The 24,509-nt window shown below is 42.3% G+C and overlaps 1 protein-coding gene across 1 annotated transcript in view; it reads left to right on the forward strand.

Annotated features, from left to right (window-relative positions):
- The first annotated feature begins 1,095 nt into the window (after positions 1-1,095).
- galnt2 (UDP-N-acetyl-alpha-D-galactosamine:polypeptide N-acetylgalactosaminyltransferase 2) overlaps positions 1,096-24,509 on the forward strand; it is a 53,763-nt gene continuing 30,349 nt past the window's right edge. Inside the window, exon 1 of the mRNA XM_056379378.1 lies at positions 1,096-1,924. Within this exon, the coding sequence (XP_056235353.1) occupies positions 1,829-1,924 (96 nt within the window). The 5' untranslated portion in view covers positions 1,096-1,828. The remainder of the gene's footprint in view (positions 1,925-24,509) is intronic.

Consider the following 24,509-nt stretch of genomic DNA (forward strand, 5'->3'; position numbering starts at 1 on the left):
ACACAAAATGTTCCTTTTATGTGGAAGTTACTGAATGTTATAGATTTCTGCTGCTTTTAATGGCCCGAAAGCACTTTTATTCTCAATCGGCTTCTTACTACAAGCAATGAGGTCCCACATAAACATATGACTTTATGCCAGAGTAAGGACCGTTTTCGTTTTTCATGACAGAGTGTCGCAGTCTTTTTGGTTTGTTTTTTTTAGTCTGTGGACCTGAAAAAGGTGTTATCACACTTTTCTCTGCACCAATTACGATTTAACAACATCTGAAAGTTGTGGGGTTGTTTGCTCATGTTCCCGTGAAAATGCCAATCAAACCGATCTAAACCCACACAGTCCTGGTGAAGCAGATTAGCAATCTTTGTTTTTGTTTCGTCATGACTATCACTATAAAACCACATTTTCAGTTACCACAACCTAACTTCTTCATAATTTTGATTACTATGTGTTCTCTTCCTCATAATTAAGACACATCATCAACTGTATAGTATGTCATTGTCACGTGTGGTTTGACATTTTACTTAAAACTGTTGACTAACATTTAATGTCATTATTTTCTAGATGAATTATTCAAATAGTGAAAAACACCCATACCTTCTCCCGGAACCACAGGGTAATGTCATCAAATCACTCGTTTTGTCTGCAGTCGTAAAAACAAAAGATGGTGGTTGTGAGATCGTTTGGTCAACTCTTGTTTCCGAGAAGTAACTTATGGTCTAAATTTTAAAGCCAACATTGATGAGAAGTGCTCAAAGTGCTGAGAGACATGGACAAGTGAGCATCATGACTCTATCTGCTAATAGAGATGGTGCGATATGATCGAGAGCTCCAGAACAGCTACTAAATGGACCATTTGTCCGGTCAACTATCGATGTTCGGTTTATTTCCCACATATGACAAAGAAAAGCTGCAAACCATCACAACTGAGCCGCAAAGGAGTTTTTTGCATTTTTACTTCAAAATGATGTAAAGAAGTTTTTGATTATCAAAATAGCTGCAGATGTTTCTGTCAATCGACTAATCGACTGATCACTTTAACTGTAATCACTATTTCCAATATGTATAAAATACAACACACTATACTATGTTCGGAACAGAATGATAAAGTCTTAGGCTGATTTCTATTATTGCCCCAGATGTGTTCACCAGAATAACTTTCTTTTGCAACATGCCGACCACGGGACTGAGCTTCAGGACAGGAGAAGGAGGAAGGGGGAAGGAAACTAAAATATTCCAAGTCTTTCGCGCAGTGTCTTTAAATGTTCTGGGTTGGTTCTTTATGAGGCCAAGGAAGAACCAGAGAAATTAAGGGGAAACGCTTTTGTTTTCTCCCATTTAACCCAGTTCAAACTGTGTCTGGCGCCCCCAGTGTCTGCTCGGAGCACGTGCAGCTCCACACGGACTGAAATCATGGAGCTAGATGATCACAGAGCCTCTCTCTCAGCCCTCAGAGCTACATAACTAACATTTTACAACAATCCTTTCCTACAGGGCTGTCCCCACCCCTGTACTCAGCTTTAGCACGGAGCCGCACGGCACTGCACAGCTCGATTTGCAGCCAGCCCCGGCCCTCCTCCAGGGCTGCGTGAGCCGGTGTTTGATTGGATTAGAGTCGGCTAGCCTTTGCCCTCTAACCTCGCTGATGTTGGCTGGCTGCTTCCTGCTCCCTCCGCTCCCCCTGACCGACTGACGAAGCCTGCCGAAGCCGCACGGCGAAGCGCCCTGCACGGACACAGCCGACCGGGACGAGCCGCTACAGCCAGACTAGAGCCGAGCCGAGCCGAGCCACGATACACACAGGCAAGCGGGCGAAAAAAAACAGGCAGTCATGCGGAGGAAATCGAGGATATTGTTATGTTTTGCGGTGCTGTGGGTGCTGGGGATAGCCTACTACTTCTACTCGGGGACAGCGCTGAGTCGAAAGGTAGGTTTCCCGTTCCTCGACTGCTTTTTCTGGCCACACGGTCCGTCCTCTGGTCCGTGTGGATGTTTCCTTCCAGGACAAAGCGAAGATGGAGCGGGGAGACTCGCCGCTGTTAATGGCTCTTTCCCTTCTTTTTCTGGGTCTCGGTTTTGCGGTTTCACCGATGCTGTGAGGAATGTGATAAAGGGCCTGCTAGTATCAGTGGGCAGGCATTGATTTGGTGGAGATGAGTGTAGACAAGGGCAGCAGGGTAGCGGGGCTGGCCGGTCGGCGTGCACAGACCTCCCGCTGTGCCGGTGATTGCCTACCCGTGGCAGTGGGAGCGGAGCACGTCCACACCGGGCAGCCTGTTAACCACTGTATCGCGGCGGCGCCGGTTAATGAATAAAGGTGAAAAGCATTCAGAGTGATTGTTATTAATATTAGGCTGCTGGCCTGACTCACGGGGGTGGGTCGGTGGGTGGTGGGGGGTGTTTAGCCTATAGAGCACGTCAGCATAAGCTGCTGCTGCTGCTGCTGCCGCCCAGAAATGAGCAGAGATCAGGAAGTGTGCAGATACACACCGGGTTAAATCACTGATACACCATGCTGTCAGGATGAATGGTGGCTTTAAACATCTGTCTGTTTTTTCTACTGTGAGAACAACCTTGATCCAGTTTTAATTCACTGCTGTGGTGTGTAGGATTTCTGTCAGCTGATGTCCCTGTTGGGAAGAAACACATATAACATTGTTATTTGATAAACAGTCAAACGAATTCAGCCCAATCCAAGAGCCCTGCAATAAATCCTCTAATGTTAGGCTTGTGTTGAAACTGTTTTAGAGATTCAACTTTATGTTTTAAATATTTTACCTGTCCCATTTATATCAGTAAGACTAGATACTAGATATTAAAAACTAGAGCTGAAACAATTAATCGATTAGTCGATTGACAGAAAATGTGATCATCAGTTAAGTTATTTCTCAAGCAGCAATGCCAATCATTTGATGCTTCAAACTTCTCAAATGTGCTTTTCCTTTTTGTAACGTGTAGTAATTTGAATATCTTTGGGTTCAACAAACAGCCATAAGTATTTTTCATTGTTTTCTGATTTTTTTTTTTTTTTAATTATAGACAAAAAGATTAATCAAGAAATGCCTGACAGATTAATCAATAACCAAAATAATTGTAAATTGCATCCCTGTTTGTAACATCTGTCAGTATAACACAATACAATTAAACAGCATCACAACCTGCAGCCGTCAAAATGATCATACAGTTGAATCAACACTTCTCTCAAACAGTTTCAACAACAACTGAACATCATAACCTTCGTGACGGGAAGACAGGACTGTTGTGTTGGACCGCGTTAGTTTCAGCTGAGTGTACCTAATGAACTGGACAATAAGTGTGAGTTGTTGCCTTGACAACACAATATTCATCAGTTTACAATATGTAGTTGGTTTACAGGATCTTCTTCAACTGGTAGATCTTTAGGGTCATGTGACAGGACTCTGGAAACATCAGTAGTAGTATAATAGTAGTAATAATGAAAATAGCCAATGTGATTGGCTTGATGTATGTGGAGGCATGGATTCCATTCATAATATACCAGGCCCGTGCATGTGATAGCATGTCATGTGTGAAATGTTGCTGGTGTACACATATCTATATTCTGTGTGAGTGAGTGAGAGCGAAGGAGGGAGGGAGAGAGAGAGTCACTATTTTGTGTTGGGGGAGCATCCAGCTTGTGTTAACTCTGTCTGTGTCTTGCCTGAGCTAATGTAGGCCAGTGTATCCTGCTGTGTGTCTGTATGAAGTGTTCTGCGTGGGGGGTTGTGTGCACAGTACACTGCCTCTATAACCTCCTTATTTTTGGGTGTGTGTGTGTTTGCTTTTGTGCAGGTCCTGTGTGTATTCCACCTGTCTTTTATTTTGTCCTATCTGTCTCTCTTTGTTTGCTTTGCTCCAGTCAACCAGAGCAGCCCTTTTACTTTTCCATTAGGCTGATAAGTGTGTGTGTGTGTGTGTGTGTGTGTGTGTGTGTGTATGTGTGTGTATGTGTATGTGTGTGTGTGTGTGTGTGTGTGTGTGTGTGTGTGTGTGTGTGTGTGTGTGGTTGTTAAGAGGGTCAAAGTGACACTCCATGATAAGCAACTTTCCCGGGAGTTGTGTTGTGGGCAGTGTTAATATGGAGCCTGTATGATCGGCTGCACCTGGCCGGGGTTTTTACACAGAGAGAGATTTACTGTGTTTAAACAAAGGTGGTGCTGCATAAGCAAAGTGTTGTTTCCCATCTCATCTTTCTCCGCTTTGAAAGACACAAGGCATTTAATAATTTCTCTCTGCCGTCATGCAACTAACTTTGTAGCCGTACTTCAAAAGCACCCAAGGCTTAACATAGGTGGACTAAATTTCCCGGATCTTGGCTCTATGAAACTAATGCAAAACCAAAGGTTTTAATCCACCTCCAAGGCTGCTTCTCTGCATCTTTTTAAGTACATCCGAAATGCAAAATCTTGAATTTGTTACTAGTTGCGCTGGTGCTTTTTAGGCCTGCAATTAACTTTTTTTCGCAGCTAATTTTGTCCAGTTAATGCTTCAGTCGATAAAATGTGAGAGAAAAATATGAGAAAAATACAATGTTATAAAAAAGAGAAAAACGGCAAATCTCTATATTTGAGAAGCTGGGATAGTAGTTATTATAAACATTTTTAGTGGCACTGTCACTTTCAGTGTGCGTGCCCTCACCATCAACTCCTAATAATGCTGTAAAGGGCTCCACAGTGGTTCCCTGTTGTTCCTTTTCATCTCGTTTATTCCCATGGCAAAGGATAGGAGAATTAGAAAGGATGTGAATCTAATTACGTTACAATGTTGAAAGGTTTGAAAATATGGACAAATACTCCCCTTTGGGAGTTATGTTCAAAGTGTGATCACAAGTTTGCATGTTCATTCATTCATTAGCCATACTTGAGATAAGATTGACTTACCTAGTGTTTAGTGGGGCAAAGAAAATCAGACAAGTCATCTCTGTTCACAAGCACTGTGGTGAATTCAGAAGCAGCTCGGAGCTTGCCAGCGTGAGCTGGACTCTCACTATTATGGTAGCTAATTCAAATTCCCAGTTGTGAATACTCTGAAGGACAGTGTCCCTGCCAGAGGAATTAGTTCTGTCACACACACACACACACACACACACACACACACACACACACACACACACACACACACACCCATGATACTGTGGCTCTTAAGATCAAAGCGCTCTCCAAATAGCATTATCTGTTCAAAAGTATCCCATTTGGGAGAATGTCCCTCTTGTTGGAGTCTGTATGCCAGTTCAGAGACACTTCTTGAGCACAGTATCAGTGCCTGTAAGCTATCATCTGTTCCTGTGCAAAAATGAACGTTGCCATTTCTGACAAATTCCTTTGTAATCTTTTTAGGTAAGGCAATAGAATAAGGACTGAAAAGTGTTCCTCACATCTCATATCTTCATATCTGGTCATGAATCTCGAGATGCATTAGTTGGAGTTGAAAAGTTTGTCTTGCTTTAATTAGTTTTCACAGTGATGCAGCGAGTGTTCAGGAGCATCTCTGAGGTTTACTAGTTCCACTGACTTGCAGTGTAAAAATATGAAATTCTTTCACATGATACTCTAGAAATATGGATCATTTATAAATTCATTGACATGCTTTAAATCTTTGCAGCAAAGGCTCACAGTTTCTCTTGAAACCATTCATACTTTCAGTCCCCTGGCATCAGTTGGAAATTGAAAATACCTTTCTACATTTTTATGATGATAACTGTGAAGAATCCACTCCTTTTTTATGTAATTACATAATGTATAGTTGAAGTTTCCCCTCTTCTCCTTTCCCACACACAGTACACAGTAAGCATGTGAAATGACAGGAAACTTTGGCAGCTGGACTCCATACAGACCCACGTATCTCTAAGTGCATTGTTGTACACAGGAGGATAATGTTGCAACCATGAGCCTGCGCCTCACCAGGATGCCCCATTAAAGTCTTCCTTGTTGGACAAACCTCAGAGGGTTTTTCCTGTCGGCTCTTGAGAAGCCAGTGTCCCTCTTTTAAGTCTACTTTTCCTGCTAATCAGTGGTGTGAGAGGGGAGCTAGAGAGGAAGATAAAGGAGCAATGAAGCACAGGAAAGACCAACAAACACAGACTTGATTAAGAAAGTTATCAGCTGTTTGAGTCAAGCTCTAGATAGGCGGTAATTGGATTTATCAAAGCAGTGAGCAGTGTGAGTGTTTTTTTTTTCCTGCTCAGATGAGATGTGTTCCTCCTCGACCCATGTCACACACATGTCTCTCTTATAACAATACAGGTCAGAACAGATTTAATGAAATAATATCCTTAAATTCAGTTTGACAAAGAATAGCGGCAAGGAAAATAAATGCCACTCATGCCAGTTCCACTCGTCCATACATTGGTCCACAGCTGATATGTCTGTCAGCTTTGTTTGTTCCTGACACATTGTGTCTCAGCTCGGTTCTTACCCAAAGGTGGATCACAGTGTTGAATTGCAACTATTTCTCAGTGTGTTGTTATTAGCCAGAGGTTTGGATTAGTTTCTAGTCGGTGGCAGAGGATTCAGAAGTGAGTCTGGTGATTTTCCTCCAGCAAACTGAAGAGAGGAGAGGAGCAGACATGAACAGTCTCCGTAGGGATTCAGAGAGTTTGTAACGCTGGCTGGTCCAGAACTCATGAGTGAAAGTTGCTGTCTGTTATCTGAAGCTCTAGGCGCTCAGCCTCTGCCTGTCCATGCATGTCTCAAACTTTGGCTTTATCAATACATCTGTCTCTCATCATAGGCAGCGAGACTTCAGTGGCTCAAAGCATTTTGCTGTTGTAAAAGCAGAGCATGTTGATGTATGATGTATTTTTCAAGCATGTTGAAAAATGGAGCAGTTCAGTGACGGAAGATGAGGATGTTGCATTATGGGTGTAGATTGGAGCATGCTTTGTCTTTGGCCTGTTATCTGGTGTGCAGTGCAGGACAAGGTGGATGCTGATCTCTGCACTGTCTGCTGTCACCCTCATGTGTCTGTAATGTACGTCTTGTTTGTATATGCATCCTTCTTCACACACACACACACACACACAAACACACACACACACACACACACACACACACACACACACACACACACACACACACACACACACACACACACACAGAGCTTTACTCATTATACTGATTGCATGTGTGTGAGTTCCTGCTGTTGTGTAACTACAGCACAGTCATGTAGCTAATAGACCTGTGGCTTTGAAACCCCTTGAGGCCTCAGCAGGTCAATATGTTTGTAATGCCAGAATAAAATGTAATTTTAGACAGCAGGCAGATCCCTTGTTACTAACTAAATGCGGTTCTGGAGCAAACACTGAATCAATAAAAGGCTTAAATGAAGCTGGGGATCCCCAGATACTGAATCTTTCTCAGACATAGAGTTTTTGTTTGGAAGTATTGACTCTGTGTGCGTGTTGCTCCCGACAGATGTTCGACTGATTCATAGAGTAAGTAGAGTTACCAAAGAAGAAATCGTGTCACTGCTGTTTTTAAGGGTTTATTTTCTGAGGGTATGGTTAAATGAAAATCCTCCTTTGAACCAGGGAACAGCTTCACAGTCACTTTAGAGTCACACAAATTCACAGCTGGGAGTCCCAGGAGAGAGACGGTGTTGTTCCAGTAGAGCCACCCTGCTGATGGTTGGGGTGAGGGAGTGCCTTGCTCAAAGTACGCGTGGGAGGAGGGAAACTTTTCCTACTGTTTCATCTGTCACTAAACTCCTCCCCCAAACAGAGATTGCCCAATTGTAGCTTAGTAACCACATGCATGGGGATGTAGAAAGAGCGATACTCAGAACTTAAAGAGTTTGGACAGCCTTGTTTTTGTTAGCCTCTCGAAATCGATGGACTAAACTGTAAGGAGCCGGTTAAACGACACAGTAGTAATCCAGCTAGTGCTTCAACTAATGATTATTTTCATTATTGAAAGTTATTGAACTGTTTACAGTTTCACTAGTTTTTGCCACTGTCTGGATCCCAGTCCTCAATGCTATATCAGAGTTTAGGCTAACCTTAGCTGCCCTGTGCCGCTCTTCATTGAATTTAGGAAAGTTTATGCTTCAGCAAACCCAGCCAAACTTATTATCCAAGATAACGTTAGTCATCATCCTCAAAGCCTTTTTTTGCCACAAATACCAACGCTGAAGCACAGATCTTACCACTGTCATGCTTGTGCATATTTGTGGAGAACATGAAGCTCAACAGGCCTAGCAACAGTAACTAAGGAAGCCAGGCTTAGTGAGCAGATATAAATCAATTCGGAAAAAAAGAAAGAAAAAGGACAAAAGAATGAGAGACTGACGATGGAAAGTTAGAAAATGATGTGACGATGGGAAAAAGAGTGTCTGGATTCAAAACAGGAGAACATGGGTTGTGTCAGGTCTGGTAGATTTCACTTCCGCCAGTCAGAAGGAGTGGGTTCTGATCTACCAGCCTTGAAACCAAATGATTGACAGCTGTGGAGATAACAGGAAATATAGACTGAAACATCGGCAATAAAGAAGACGGATAGTTTAGGTAGACCTTTAAAAGCACAGTTCATAACCTTTGATATCTAACTGTCATCCTACTGCTAGCAGGTGGTTTCACAACATGCTGATCTGTGGCAAAGTGAGCTCCAGTTTGTACTTACTTTAATTTTATTCTGTCTTTCTCTCTTTTATACCCACCTCTCTCGATCATTATTAGGTTCCTTGTGCTTAAACACAAGAGCATGCTGCATCTGTGCGTGTGCTGTAAACTGGATTATTTTCTTCTTATGAAGATTTTGTTCCCTGGCAGACGACGGGTATTCATGGATTCATGGAAAAGTTGAAAGGGATGAAGACATATCCATTGTTCATGGGATCAGTACTGAGACAAGAGCATTTCAAAGAACTGCATTTTCATTCAAACACGAAGAGAAAACAGAGCAGCCCTCCTTTTATTCTATTTGTTACTGAGAAAACTATTGTAGCTGCATCACAACATTGAAGTTGACGTGTGCAGAGCTTCACAGTCGGGCCAGCCGTAATCTGTGTTCCTGTTATCAGGCTGAAATATTTAAATAGGCCTGATATGGAGTGGAGGTGGTCATGGTGTTTTGACTGCCCTATTTGCGGCAAGGACATTCAAATCGCCAAACAAATGACATGTATTATACATCTAATTGCAGCAACCACCTGTGTAATTTAGTCGGTGCTCTTCCAGTCACTTGCACTGGGCTTTGATAAGACTTTAGTGGAGGTGATGTACTCTGTTTTATGTGTGACTGGAATAATGAAAATGATGTGCACAATTTTTGAGAATAAATGATCAAATCTTTTATTCTTTTACATGAATTCACAATTTGAATATATTTTTATATTATTCTTTTTTAAATCAGGAGAAAAGTTGAGCTGTACTTTTGCCACTGATGACTGGCCTGTCAAGAGTAAAGGTGCGTGAGCTATATTGTGAAGTTGATATGGCTTTATGTTTTTATCTTTCACATATTTAAAAATCCAGAAGACTTACAGCCTGCACCATGACATGTATCAGTTCTGCATAGGGTTTTTTTTAGCTCAACCTGTTTTTTTGAATGATACAAAATCTCTGTCTGGATGCTCCATCTGCCCCGCTCTTAGCTTTTTGTTATTGCCGATTAACGAAGCAAATATAACGCAGAGCGGATTGAGGCACATGCAAACAGGCATCCTGGCCAACCACCTCATCCTCCTCCAGAAACATTCACAGTAGACGTGTACAGATCTGTCACATTCAGGTCACAGAATCCTGTTGCCGACTTTGTGCGTTGGCCTCGACCTCGAATGAAGAGCAAATCTTTGTTTAATCTTTCTTTTCTGAACAGTATGTTTTGACATTTCTCTCTGGGCTGGGTGAAAAATTAAAATCGTAGTAGATAGTCGTAAGAAATTGCTTTGATATGTAATGACATCTGCTGACATGGAAAATCAAGTCAAATATCGAAATACAATGATCATTGCAAGAAATGATATTCTCAAATTTATTTCAGATGTTAAGTATTATTTCATAACAACACGATTCATTGAAGATAATACTGAAATATTATGCAGTGATGGCTTCTCTCGCATTAATCAATCAGTTAACACTGTAGAGAGAAGGTATGGACCAGGGCCAGTCCATTAGACATGCAGCACAGAAAAATCCCCTCTGTGATGAAACTCAGTAGCTTAAGTAAAAAAATTTAAAATAATGTCTGGCTATCTGCCAAAGTAGTGGGTAGATAGATGTTTTAACACTGGTCTGGTGGGAGGTGTTAGTTTCTCACCCTGCATCTCATCATGGCCATTCAATAACAAACTGGTATTTGTTGCAGTTATCCTGTGAGACACATCCACTAAAATCACTCATAGTGCCCCAGATATATGTGATGCACTTTGTCTTTCAGATGTTTCTTACATTGATTCTTTATGCTTATATTGTCTTATGACTGTTTAAGTCTTAGTTTCAGTTAGTCCTGGTTTTTCATTGATGCAAGTGCGATTGAAGGCTGCACAAACTTGGCCTGACTCCTCGGCCCTTTGTTATTTGGTGCTATTAATCATAAACTTCAGCCTGTCGGAAAAAATGAGCAAAGTTTTCTTTCTTGTCATTTTGCAACATTGTCAACAGCTGTGCAGGAAGAAGATGCAGATATTGTGCAACCAAATGGAATATATTGATTAAACTAAATTTAAACCCTTTATCTACATACATGACATGGACCCTTACTTCACTGCTACTCCCTGTGACCTCTCCACCCTCATAAGCCTGTCAGGCACATTGCTGCACGACTGAAATGAACGCACTACTACACACAAACACCCATAAAAAGTCCAAAATCCACAGTTAAGTTTGTAATTTTACTGGCCAGTACTAGTAAAGAAGAAGCTTGTAAAGTGTCTTTTCTTGCAGTCTGTTGAAATGGGTTTCAGGAAGCAGAGGTGTTGACTCAGCTCAACCGTCTTTTTCTTGTTTAAAATGAGGAAGAATCAGAGCGAATGGCTGATGAAACAGGTGGCTGTCAAGCTGTTTGAAACACTTACTGACTGTCTAAAGTCAAACCCATCACTGGAAACTAAAGCAGCGATTTACATCCTTTCAGAGCTTAATGTGTATATGAGTGTATGAAGAGTCACGACACAATTGATAGAACTGGATAAAATTAATAGAGAGCCTTTTTGTGTCTGTGTGTGTGTGTGTGTGTGTGTGTGTGTGTGTGTGTGTGTGTGTGTGTGTGTGTGTGTGTGTGTGTGTGTGTGTGTGTGTGTGTGTGTGTGTGACCACAGCATGTACTCTCATTTTGCCAGCTTTTCCTGTGGGCTCGTCTCTCCTCTCAGGGACACGTCAGCAGATTTAGGACAGACTGCTACTGTATGGCATATTCCTCTGGTGACGGGAACCTTGCTTGGCCTGTTCCGTAAAAATAGACACATGCATTAACACATTTAACATAACAGTAAAGTATGCCTCTGTTTTACATTAACCCTCCATTTTAACATAAACTCTTTCCAAAGTGCCAATCAGCAGAGGTTTATGTGTAACAGGGTTCCTGCAATGCCAGACTAGTTCTGCTGCCGGAGGACTGTACAGCCTGTGCCAGTTGTAATTGTATGAGTTCATGTACAGTGATTTATGGTAGGAAATTCTTTGTTACTCCAAATAAGCAGCTGTACCCATCAGTTCCAGTCAGGAATACCAATGCTGCCAACAAGCAGTTTATAGCTTAGTGGCAAATACTGAAACGTATTTTAGCCTGACTTCTTTGCTGTAGTGGCATTATTTGTCAAGGGAACTGACTGAGGTTCCCTGTACAGACCGTACATTAAATTATAAGAAATGGAGTAAATGGTGCGTTTGTCTGCTCTAAGGTAAGCTACAAAGTTAGCATGATCAGTTAACCACTTTATGCACCGCCCTCGCTTACATCACCCATCTCTATTTACACCATAGTTGGTTTTGTAGTTGGGTCATTTTGAGACAAGACAGAGTTTATATCCTGCATCGCTCTTTGATGCCGCCAAAAAAAAAAGTTCAGAGTTTCGACCCAGACACTTCTTGACTGAGGATTAGAATCACTGACAGTGCCTGGTGCTACTTTATCAGAGTTTATGCGATAATGTTTGCAGTTCTTTCCTGCATGGTTTTAGTGAAGTTCACACTCAAGCAACCCCACCCAAACTCTGCGTCTGAGAGTTATGTTTGCAGAACACATTAGTTAGTGCTAATCTACAAGCATTTTCAAGTGAAAACGCACTGTTTGAAAATATAAGGGATAAAGCATAAGTCATGTAAGCTAAGCAGCTAAAATACAGGGTTAATATTATTTAAGATAAAAATAAAATTGAAATTATTTTTTTATTTGTTTTTTTAACATTTTTCTTTATCATACTTATAAAACTAGAACTTAATAGCTTTACACTGCAGTACAACAACATTGCTGTTGTTGTGAACAATCTGCTCTTGTAGCTTGCTATCACATGATCATTTAAGACCCCTTTAAGGCCTCCATTATACTCGCTTGCGGAAGCTATGGACACCATGGATGTGTGGTTGTTCTCATTATACTTCTTTCTAGTCTGCTTGGGGTCCTCTTGGAGGAGTGTATCAGCAGTTGGTGCCATTGTAGTGTAGCGGTAGCCAGTCAACAAAAACAAATTGGTGGGTACACGGACCCTCGTGGATGCAGAAAGTATTACATGAACTTAACTGTTAAAACCAGTCAGCTGGGAACATTAAAAAGCGAGCTGGGGACTGTGTTTTCAGCCCACTCCTGGAGCTAGCATTAGCCTAATTAGCTATCTAGCCCCAGCTGATAAAATGCTTGTTCCCCTGACTCAGGCTGTATTTACTTTAAACTTGCCTGTTTCTCCGTCTCTCCAACAGGCCATATGGTAATGCACTTTTTTCCATTCCTCTCTCCCACCTCCTCTTTTCCTACTATATATTGTTTCTCCCCTGCTTATATGCTTTTTTGTGTTCCTTTCACAAGCACATTTCTCTGTTCCCATGCATACTTGCTTTCTCGTACTATTTGTTTTTTATTTTTTTATTTATCTTGTTTCTTGTTTTATAAGTAGGGCAGAAATTCAGTTGGTCACCCAGGGACCCAATTATGAAAACACAATAATGAAAAAGCAGTATTCCTGTCATGTACAGATCCACCAGATACAGGGTTTGTGACCCACTTTGGGGCCCTAACCCACAGTTTTAGAAACCACAGACATAAAGAGAGTAACAGGATATCATGAGGTCTTGGGGCCAGCAGGGCCTCATGGCTTTTTTTGCATCTCTGTGCATTTCTGCCTTAAAAGGTAGGTTTGATTTATCTGTACTTTCAGCTCGGTGGGGGTGGAGCAGATGTGATTGTGTCAGACCCCATGAAGACAGTCTAAGAATAGCTAAAACCATCTAACACCTTAGCTTGGATTGGTTTGAAATAGTGTTTTTTTTCACACCCTCTCTGCTGCATGTCATTATGCTCTGGAGCCTAACGTCATGTTGGAGACGAGGCCAAGTCTGCTGCTGACGCAGGTACAGCTGGAGCCGACTTTGCGAAGGAATAGTAGTACAGTATGTTAGACTTCTAGACGATGTGTACGCGTTGCCCTCCCTACTTGCGAATACATAGACTGTTTGATTATAACAGTACCGTCTGCTGTCTGTCAGCTTTGTTTGTTCCTGACACACTGCATCTCACCTCAGCCTCCATCGTCACTCTTCCTTCTGCTGCCATCCATTAACAACATGGCAGCTGCAGAGTGTGTGATGTCCTCATAGGTCAGGGTTCACTGTCCCATCCTGCCTATGAATGAATTACCCAACAGAGTGTAACTACAGCAGCACAGGGATCTGCAGCCATAAACAGCAAGCAGAGATGGCCGTATGCATGGCTCATGTCAGCTGACTGATAAAAATGTATGAACACAGCTAAATGAAATTACACTTTCAGGACCGAGATAAATTGTGGCACCAGAGAATTTGTATTCTGGCTGGGTTGTTTCTGTTTCTGTTGTTGGCAGATAACTGAGCTCTCACACTCTATTACTCACAGTTCTCACGTTTCCGAAAACAGCAGCATGCTAGAAATGAAATCAAACTTAGTTATTGTACTGCTGTCGAATGTGGTGCCGAAAGTAAATGTATATTCACTGCGACCTGGTCTGTGTGTTTGTTATGACACGTTGTGGCAAGATTTCAGTTACGACTGTATACATACAATACAGCTGTATTGTTGTAGATAGATTTCAGTTCAAATTTCTCAGTGATGATCAAAATGATGACGGTCAAGAAAAAACATGACACGATATGACATTAAATGTGATTAAGTAATAAAAGAATAACACATTATACTCTGCTGGAGATTATTAATTAAAAGTCAAGTGTAAAGCATTTTTAAAAAGTATATCACTGCTGACTGAAAGGAAACATGTAGCTAACAATCCTCACACTCAGGCTTAAATTATACTTTACTCATTGCAAAAGCTTAAATTTGTCATTTTCCCATGTCTGCACGGGTCCACCAAGTCAAACATTTTGGGCTATATGCGGACCTTTGCAGACAACGTGACCACATTGCGTGCCCACATCTGTATGTGGACACACCCAGTGTAGTATAGTATGTCTATATCTGCTGCCCCTTTTTTGGAGCGTATGTACTCCTGTACTGGCACAGTTTGGACGGGGGGAAAGAAGACAGATCCAATGCTTTTGATTTACATTGTTGAGTATTACTCTTTCATAACCTGACAGATGAACAGGAGATGCACAGTGTTCATCAGTTATGCAGATGGATTTACACTTTGGGTGTCAATAGCCTGGCCTTTCTCAGAGTACCAGTTGTGTTGCAGTTGATCTGTGTGTGCATGGTTGTCCATTTTACTTGCAGTTTGCTTGTCACAGGTTTGATATACTAGTAAGGACTCTTTCAGCAGCCTTTTGTGATGAGCCATCAGCCAATTATTTATGGTAACTTAATACAAGTGTGTAGAGAACACCCTGAAACCAGGACACACCCCATACACTGTCAGACCAGTTTGTAAAAATAGGTTGATAAATACCTGTAACATGTCACTGTCAGATTAATGAAACTATTGGTCATAATTCAAAATGAGACGCATCTCTCTGGCGGAGCCGCATGATGAGCGCGGCAGTTTGTTTCGCAGGGCCTGTATCCCATTACAAAAGAAATATTTCTTTGTGCCAGAAAAGTTGCAGAACAAGAGTGTGTAATTAGCCTTCATTAAAAGTTTAACATCTGCTCCCCTTCTGTTACTGGATGATCTGACCTGATGAGCACGTCTGGGAATTCTAACGTAATACGAGCTGAGATGATGACTGAGGCAGTGTTGTAACACACACACATAAACATGACACACACACACATCAAAGTGGGCCTATTGGGAAAAAGGGACTACAAGTGCCATTTAACACACAACACTAGTATTTACAATCAATAGTGTGACGTGCGAGCAATCCATCAAACACACAGAGCTCAGTTCACTCGTTGTGGGCAGCACTACTGTAAAACAGTTGTATAATGGCTTCTTCCGCTCCAGTGGAGTTTTGTCAGTGTTGTCAGGGTTATCTCAGATCAGGCTCGGAGAGAAAGCCAGAGTTACAAAGCATTAAAGACGTGGGTGTCTGCCAGACGGAAAGGGTGTATAACAAAAGAAACTTTTGTGTTGAATCATGGGAAGTGTAGGATCCAGTGTTTTTATAGCTTTACCCAAATTAGGAAGTATAAGTCAGGGTATCTCAGTCTCCACTGCTTTGATTTGACCATTGTTTTTCTTCCATCTGTCTCTTGTGAGTCCCTCAAACTTATCGCAAGTGCAACAGTAAATCCCTGCGCTGCCCCTTTGATGAGTGAGCGACTGTGATATAGCAGTGTTGCTGAGAGAGGGATAACTGAAGGACTCTGGCTGAATTTTATTTGAGTTCAAGTCTCGATCTTGTCACCCATACTGTGCATTATTGTTGGAATAACTTCTACTGGACCTGCTGATCTATAGCATTGTGTACTAGCTCTATGTAATGACAGAAAGTCTCCTGTGGTGCTTTTACAGGATGTCATTGGTGCCAGGCATAGAACGAGCTTGGTTTATGTGCAAACAGGAGTTTGTTGACATCCATTAGTACAGTGGGAGTAGGAATCAAGCTCTTGCATGTGTGCTTTATTTAGCAACTGATGATTATAAGACGTAATTAAGTGTATGGAGAGTTTTTTTTTTTTTAAATGTAGACCAAAGGTTATATGTGCATATTTCAACATTTGGTCATGGTGCATTAGTGATGCAACACACGTATAACATAGTCATGTAGAGGAAACTCGTGGCGTAAATCTTGGCTTTGGTTCAGCCTCAACACACACACACACACACACACACACACACACACACACACACACACACACACACACACACACACACACACACTCACAGCAACTTACATGTATTACACACCACTACTGCTCACATCCATATGTGATACCCATTCATGAAAAACCACACCCTCCTCTCACCCTCCTTTCAGAAAACCTTTCTCCTTGTATGGGAATGAAAATATTTATAGACTTAAAGCTCTTTCCCGTTCCATCCAAAAAAAACACACACACACACACACACACACACACACACACACACACACACACACACACACACACACACACACACACACACACACACACACACATACATACACACACTCACTCCTGTGGTATGAGGTAACACGTGCTGTGTTGTGATTTCAGTGGCTATCAGTCCTGTAACATTGATGACCTCAGTGTCGTTTGGAGGTCTTATTGTAAATCTATCCACATCTTGTCAAAGCTATTTGCAATTCTAATCTTTCTGCCTTGTTTTTTTTAGTGCACACCCCGTCATTATTCTCTTTGAAAAAACACCAGGAGATGTAATTTTCACAAATCACCATAATTTTCATATAATAAACAATTGAATGAAAGCACTTCCCATCATCCAGGTTGTCTTAAGGCAAGCAGGAACATTTTTGGTGGAAGTAATCACAGACCACCCCTGTGGGCGAGGAGGGACAATCCTTTACTGTTAGCAGGGAGGAGGAGGAGGGGGGTATCAAAGAAGGCAGGGAGGAAAAGCGGGGTGCAGGGAAAGAAAAGAGAGGAAGCAAGTGGTTGATGAAAGAGTTTGTACAAGTGCATTGGGGATTCTAACTTCCCCACCATTTGCACCCCGCCACCCTGACCTACTTTTTGCCTCTGCTGACACACTTAGATGATTCAGCACTTCACTCCATCTCCCTCCCTGCTTCATCTTTCACCCTCACACTCCCGACATTTCTCTCCTGCTCCTCCTCTCTCCTTCTCCCCTCTTGCCTCGTCTTGTTTTCCCTCTTTCGGTGTCTCCAGCAGCGCCTTCCCTCCTTTCTGAAAATTGAATCTGAACTTGCCCATTATCAGGAGTCATTTGTTCAAATTAATTCTCAAACTCCCGCCGACTAACAGCGGGGAATAAGCAGCTTTCACAATGCTGAATAATCATTACCGCCACGTGAAAATCTGACAAAAGATTTCAGAAACTGAAATTTAACATTTTTGTTTTTTAGACTGATGATTGTCGGACTCTCTTGAGTGCGACTCCACCAGCACATAAAGGAGCATCTTTAAATGCAGCAAGAAGGATGAAAACCACATAGTTTTACATGATAACAGTGAAGGCTCACTGGGCTGTGTCCCATCCCCCTTTCTTCCCCACTCTTGTTTCTCACTCTCACAGATCTCCTCAGCGCTTCTGTCAACAACCGTGAATTCAGCTGCACTCTCCTGCGCTTTCATGTGCTTCTGCACAGAAACACAAGCGGTCCTGTCTCTGACCCCTCTGACTGAACATAAAAGACCTGTGTGTGTGTGTGTGTGTGTGTGTGTGTGTGTGTGTGTGTGTGTGTGTCTTCACTATGGCATCACTACAGTGCTACAACAATAGATGTAACAGACACCATGAAACCGAGCTCTGTTTATTGTGTCTGTTGAAGCGTCACTGACGGCAGGACGGCAGCAGGTCAACCTAAAAGGAGTACAGTTGACGAGTGTCATTAATGAGTCAAAGACAATGTCACCACTGTGTGTTTCCTCTCCGTACTGATACGTGAGCGTTCACCATGTGGGCTGATAGCAGGCAATTTGCATTATCTCATAGATGAGAAAATAAGACTTGGTGGAATTTGGTAATGTTTATGCAGAATTTCATGCAAAATATTAATGCGTACGGGACCTGTGTTGTCATGGTTACAATAATAAACACACAGTTAAGGTTGTGGAACGGTCACAGTTCGGTTAATTTTAGGCACAAAGGCTAACTGGTTAGCCTTAGGAAAATATCATGGTTTGGGTTCAAATAAATTCTTCCTTAAGGTTAGGGAACCGTCTTCGTCATGGTTACCATAATAAACATGTGGTTAAGGTTGTGGAACGGTCTTAGATAAAAAAACTAAAAAACAATGATGACTGTTGGTTTTATAGAGGAAATGAACAGCAGTCTTCTGTGTCAAAGTCCTGTGTTTTGCAGACTCATCCCTTCGTCCCCACCACCACCTAACCACTTTCTTTACTACATCACTTCCTGACTTCCTGCATATTGTTGCGGCAATAAAAGGCAAAAATAAAAGGGAAAAAAATCATTAATTAATTCATCGTTTGATCTGTAAAATGTCAGACAATTAATCTGCTCTAACAATCCTGTACTCAAAGATTTACTCTGACATTAATCAAAGAACATCTGTGAATCCTTACAGGAAGCTGCAACTGTGAAACGTTTGGCCTGAAAAATGGCTTAAACAATGACTCGATTATCAGAAAAGTTGCAACTAATTGTTTTACCTTCAGTGAAAATATACTCTGCTTGTGTAGCCAGTGTTCCTCCCTGTCTGACCTGAAGCTGTGGAGAATCACTGCAGCAGACAGCTCAAATGTTTAAAGCTTGATGTTTCCTCTGGGAAAGATGTTCCATTCTGCAGATTTTTGCGCTTACTTATGTTAAGTCACATGACATTTCTCATCCAATAAACGACAAAATAGTGGAAGATACAGAATTGTGTGTTTCCAGCAAACACTCCTTTGTAAGAGCAACAGGTCTACAGGAGATAGTGGATACGTATGATCCATCCTAAATGCTTGTGCTGCGATGTGATGAATGTTTACCAGTTCTCTAGCTTGTTTCTGGACGGCAGGTTGAGAGAGTTAACTCACTTATTGCACATCTTCATTTGGCTGATTCAGACGTCACCAACCTCAGCCGGCGTTGAACAAGAACACAGGAACTGAGAGTGATCAGTTACATTTTTGCTGTGTGTGTGTGTGTGTGTGTGTGTGTGTGTGTGTGTGTGTGTGTGTGTGTGTGTGTGTGTGTGTGTAGGATGCAGATGGGGTTTTGGGAAGGGGGCCAGCACACACAATTGCTCCATTGAGCCGTCTTACACCCCCTGAGCCTCTCTCTCTCCCTCTCTCCCCCACTCTCTCTCTCTGTCTCTCTCCCTCTCTCCCCCACTCTCTCTCTCTGTCTCTCTCTCTCTCTCCCCCACTCTCTCTCTCTGTCTCTCTCCCTCTCTCCCCCACTCTCTCTCTCTCTGTCTCTCTCTCTCTCTCCCTCTCTCTGGTGTGCACACACAGACTCACACACATGCATTCACACACACACACACACACACACACACACACACACACACACACACACCCTGGTGCGACTTGTCACAGTTTGCTCAGTGCAGTCTGAACTCTCGAGCGAGTGAAGTTGAAGGGGCTTTCAGGGTTGAAGTCTTGTGGATTTTACAAACAGCCCCACTCCCATCTTTGTTGTCCTCTCCCCTTCTCTCTCTCTCTCTCTCTCTCTCTCTCTCTCTCTCTCTCTCTCTCTCTCTCTCTCTTTCTCTCTAGTTCAGAGGTTTTATTATGGACTGACGTTATTTTAAAGTTACACAGCAGCCTAATGAGCTGCTCCACGTGTTTGAAGCAGAGCAGGCATCTCCTAAAGCCATGCATCAGCAGGGGCTTGTGTGTGTCTGTGTGTGTCTGTGTGTGTGTGTGTGTGTCTGTGTGTGTCTGTGTCTGTCTGTGTCTGTCTGTCTGTCTGACACACTTCTGATACTTCTGTGATGTTTTGGATAACTTTCTCCCTCTGTCATGCCTTATTAGATGTCAGACAGACAGAGAGCCGTACTGTGTGTTTTTTCATCCAGGGCTGGTAGACTGAGCAACTTGAAGACTTGAAGAAAATCTGCATAGATGTATTTTCTCCTCTTTCTTTTTCTTTGGGAGTACTGTAGTTTACATTTGTGTGTAGACAAGTGTGCCCTTCCAGCCAACTAAGATGAGCAGGTTATGGAAAGATACTTGTATTCTAAATAACTGATTGATTTATTTCCTCTGGAGGAATTAGTTGCAAGTGGAACAGAAAAGATGTCTTTAAATGTGATCTCTAACAGCCTTGAAAGAAAGTCCTGTTGTTTCACTACTTTGTGGAGCTTGAGTATTTAGTTTGATGTATGTGAATATATTCCTGATCTGACCAGGAGGAGGTTAACAACAGCTCTGATTGTGACGACCTGTCCCTGTACTTTGTCTGTGCACTGGAGAGACCACTAAAGGAGCTTTTACAAACACAAGCATGAAGACTAATGTCTTCCTCTGCATGTGTGGGAAAATGCACTGCAGTGTCGTGTGTGTGTGCGTGCAAGTCAAAGCCATCTTCCAGTGACTGTTCTCATCAGTGTGTCTTATCTGCCTGCTCAACGTCAGAGAGAAAGCGTCCTGTCTTAACTCCAGTGTGGATGGTGGCTTAAAGTGGTTTTACACCTAAGCTCCTGTCTTTGTTTATGTTGGCAGACTCGTAGGAAATTGTAGAAAACTGGTCCGGGGACATCATCCACCATCATCCACCTTCCTCTCTCAGTCACTCACCCTGGCCAGCATTGCTCAGATTGTGTAGCAGGTGAAGGACAGATCATATGTTCGACTAAAAGTGTATGACTTAATGGACGTGGATAAATCTCCCATTGGCTGACTATTGCATCATTTTGCTGTGCTGTCTTGTCATTTTCAATTTTCCTGTCACTCTTTATCTGCCTTGCTCTCAGAAGGAGATGATCTAAGACGTCTGCTAACCATTAAGGGCGAGAGTTTAATCAGCCATGTGCATAACGTTCTGCTGTAATATTTCCCTTCAGCAGTATTTAGCAGGAGAAGTCAGATAAATTAAAACATTAAGAGTTCAAGCAGAGTCTCGAACAGAGTTTCTGAAAAGCTGGCATGTCGAAGACGAGATGTTTCCACTTCATTTAGAGACTTTAAGCCAAAGCAGCGTACTCTGATTTGTCGGAGAGTAGAAAGTGAGTTTGTATCCTGCAGCATCTTGAGGAAGTAACAAGCTAAAATTCATTATGTCACTTTAGTGAGTAAGGAAAAGCAGAGTGAAAAGTATGAGACGAGGGCTGATCAGTGGAGGTGGCATATCGAGAGAAGAAAAAATGAGAGAGAAGCAGAATCAGCAAGACGAGAGGAGACGCCACCACATGACAAAGAGCTGCAGGGAGTCGAGTCGAGGAAGAGGGAGATGAGAGGCATTACAATGAGATGAAGTTTGGAGAAACTGGGGGGGGGGGGTGCTCGCAGGTGAAAGGTTCAGCCATATGTAATTTGACAGTTTTATTCCAAAGTTTGCTGCTATGCAGGCACAAAATCAGTTAGTCTCAGCAGGTTGAACTTCAACAACATACTGCTGGAAAGCTTTGCTGGGAGGCACAACAAAACGACCACAAACGCCAAAACACATTCTCGTACATCAGTCTACATCCTCCCACCTCAGCTGTGTGTAACTACATCCTGGTTATGGCTGTTTTTTTAGGACTTGTTTTCAGCAACAAGCTTCTTTCATCCTTTCATGTTGAACTACTGCCAGAAGATACTGTGTGTGTGAGTGTGTGCCTGCGTGCGCGCGTGTGTGTGTGTGTGTGTGTGTGTGTGTGTGTGTGCGCGCGCGCGCGTGTGTGTGTGTGTGTGTGTGTGTGGCCCGAGGACACCGAGCTGTGATTAAAGAAGAGGGAAAAAAATGTGACTTGTTCTAGATTCTTTCTTCTCCTGGATAAACAACTTGCAGTGCCAGCCGGAGAGGACAGCATCACCGCAGGGAGCCTGAATCAGGGATATTAACACGGTCACAGTGGGAACGTGTGCAGTCTCACTGTCTCATGCGGATGAAGATGTCACACTTTTGTGCAAAACACACCATGTCCCCAATTTAGTTTTCCTGCTAATAAAGCGTATATGTTGGGGAGGGGGTATTGCATCGGAGACGTGGGTTGGTGGTGGTAGTTGCAATCTAATTGTTGTTTTCCAGTTTGTTTGTCTTCCAGCAAACAAAACTCTCCTTGTTTTTAGTGACGGACCATGTGACACTTAGTCACATCTACACAGGCCCGCTCTATAAACTCTCTGAACTAGAGTTCAGGAGAAGCAGAAGTTCCTTGAGTAAGTCTGCCTCTCTACTGCTTTTCATGAACTGTGAAGATTAGGAAAATTATAGGAGCTGATTTAAAAGTTGGGTTTCTGTGGTCTATAATGTTTGAATAATCCCGTTTCAGTTTCTTAACTATCTTCTGTCGGTCTTTGGTGAACTGCATGTCCTTGTTCTGAGGTTGTTAGCTGTGCTAATGGCTTTAGGAATGGAAATGTCATTTGGTTCAGACTTTGAAGCACCCACCCTCCCTTATTAATAAGAGTGAAATGTGTCCTTCCAGGCTTCACAGTGACACATAAATGAAGTGTATGTCTTTGTTCCTCTATGTGGTGATTTGTTGGTTGCCTCCAGTTTTCCCTTGCTTCTTGAAGTTCAGCGAGTTCATCCCAGAGTCAAGTCTGGAGAAGAGAAATGGCTTCAGGTGATGATAAAATCTTTTGTCTATGCTTTAAATTAAAGTGTAGACGGTGCTTAATTAGAATTAATATTTTATAATCAGCCTTCTTTCAGAAATATTCTTACCATGCAGTTATATGCTACGTTTGGGTTTATTTTACATTAATATTTAAGACATTTAACGTGGTGTGATTTCCATAGGAGGCGAGACCACAGTGCATCGATGGTAACCCTGTTGAGGAAAAGGGGAGTGTGTTTTTAGACGTAGGTTTCAGTAGATTTGTCTCGAGTCGAGAGAGGAGAGGAGGAGATGTGATCCGGAGGGGTTCGGGTGACGTAAGATGAGTTCTTCTGCCATTTTTGATATTTATCTGAACAGGAAGTGATGTGGAAGTAAAATGATGGTTGTAACATTTTGTTTTTAAAGCCTTTTTTTGATTGTGGTTTGATTCTCTCCGGGACGACCAGTGTGTGTGTTTATGCAATTACTATGAACCTCCCCCCGGGGACAGTTCTCTTTTCTCTCCTCCGGGAGGTCAAAGGTCAGGCGCAGCTCACCGAGCACCAGGGCTGGAGCTTATCTGGATTCAGTGTCTTGCTTAAGGACACTTCAGCAGGACAGACGCTGGCTGTCACAGGGGCTTGAACCTGAGCCATCCACATGAAGGACGTTTTCTCTAATCACTAACAGCACTCGCTGCTGTACGCCGCGCTGTGGGGGCGAGCGCCTGCACCGAACAGCATGTGTTACATACAACAACATACTTAACTGGAAACCAGCAACATTGCTTTCTGGGTTTGGGGGACATTAACACACGGGACACATTAAATATAATTATGCATTTCTGGACTGAATTAAAGTGGGGGGTGAGGCACATAATATGTGCATTTTGTTTCTCTTCAGATTTATTTTTGGACATGCAGCGTGGTCCAATCCACCACTTTACTGAAATATTTCAACAACTATTGGATTCTCATGTAATTTCATCCAGACATTTTCCTCTTGTATCACAGTTATGTTTGAACAAATACCGGATTGATTTTCATGAAGTTCTTTACAGATATTCATGTCCACATGAATGATCCTCTGACTGACTCTGCATCATCATCATCAGTTTAATTTTAATTTGCCCAGTTCTCTGGTTTATGACCAAATACATACAAAACTGATGCACAGTACAGTATGTGAATACAGCCTCACATATTTTTAGTGTTAATTTGGTCAATAATTTAATTTAGCACGGATCTTTCACAGTTGAAAAACAAAGGCATCAGCCCTGTTTTCAACACAGCATGGAACAAATACAAGACGTGCTAGTCTAACACTAAAGAGAGTAACAAACTGTAATTTCAGCGGGGATTTCAGTAAGCACCGTCTTGTATCATCACTGTGTGCTGCTGTCCATCAGTGTGTTTTATTACTTCATCTCCCTGCTGCAGTTATGCCTGATGTCCTCTGCTGTACTGTTGTCTCTTGGGGGGATTTTGTTATGAATTTAGCCTGCAAAGCAAATCAGATCATTGGCACTGCATGTTGTATCAGAAACATGGTTTAATCTGGATTTACACTGTGAAATCAAAACCAGTTTTGGCCTGAGTTTGAATGTAGTACTGTAGAAATTCCATCATAACGTATATTTTGCCCGTAATTG

The sequence above is a fragment of the Seriola aureovittata genome, chromosome 1, assembly GCF_021018895.1.
Source record: "Seriola aureovittata isolate HTS-2021-v1 ecotype China chromosome 1, ASM2101889v1, whole genome shotgun sequence".
NCBI lineage: Eukaryota > Metazoa > Chordata > Actinopteri > Carangiformes > Carangidae > Seriola > Seriola aureovittata.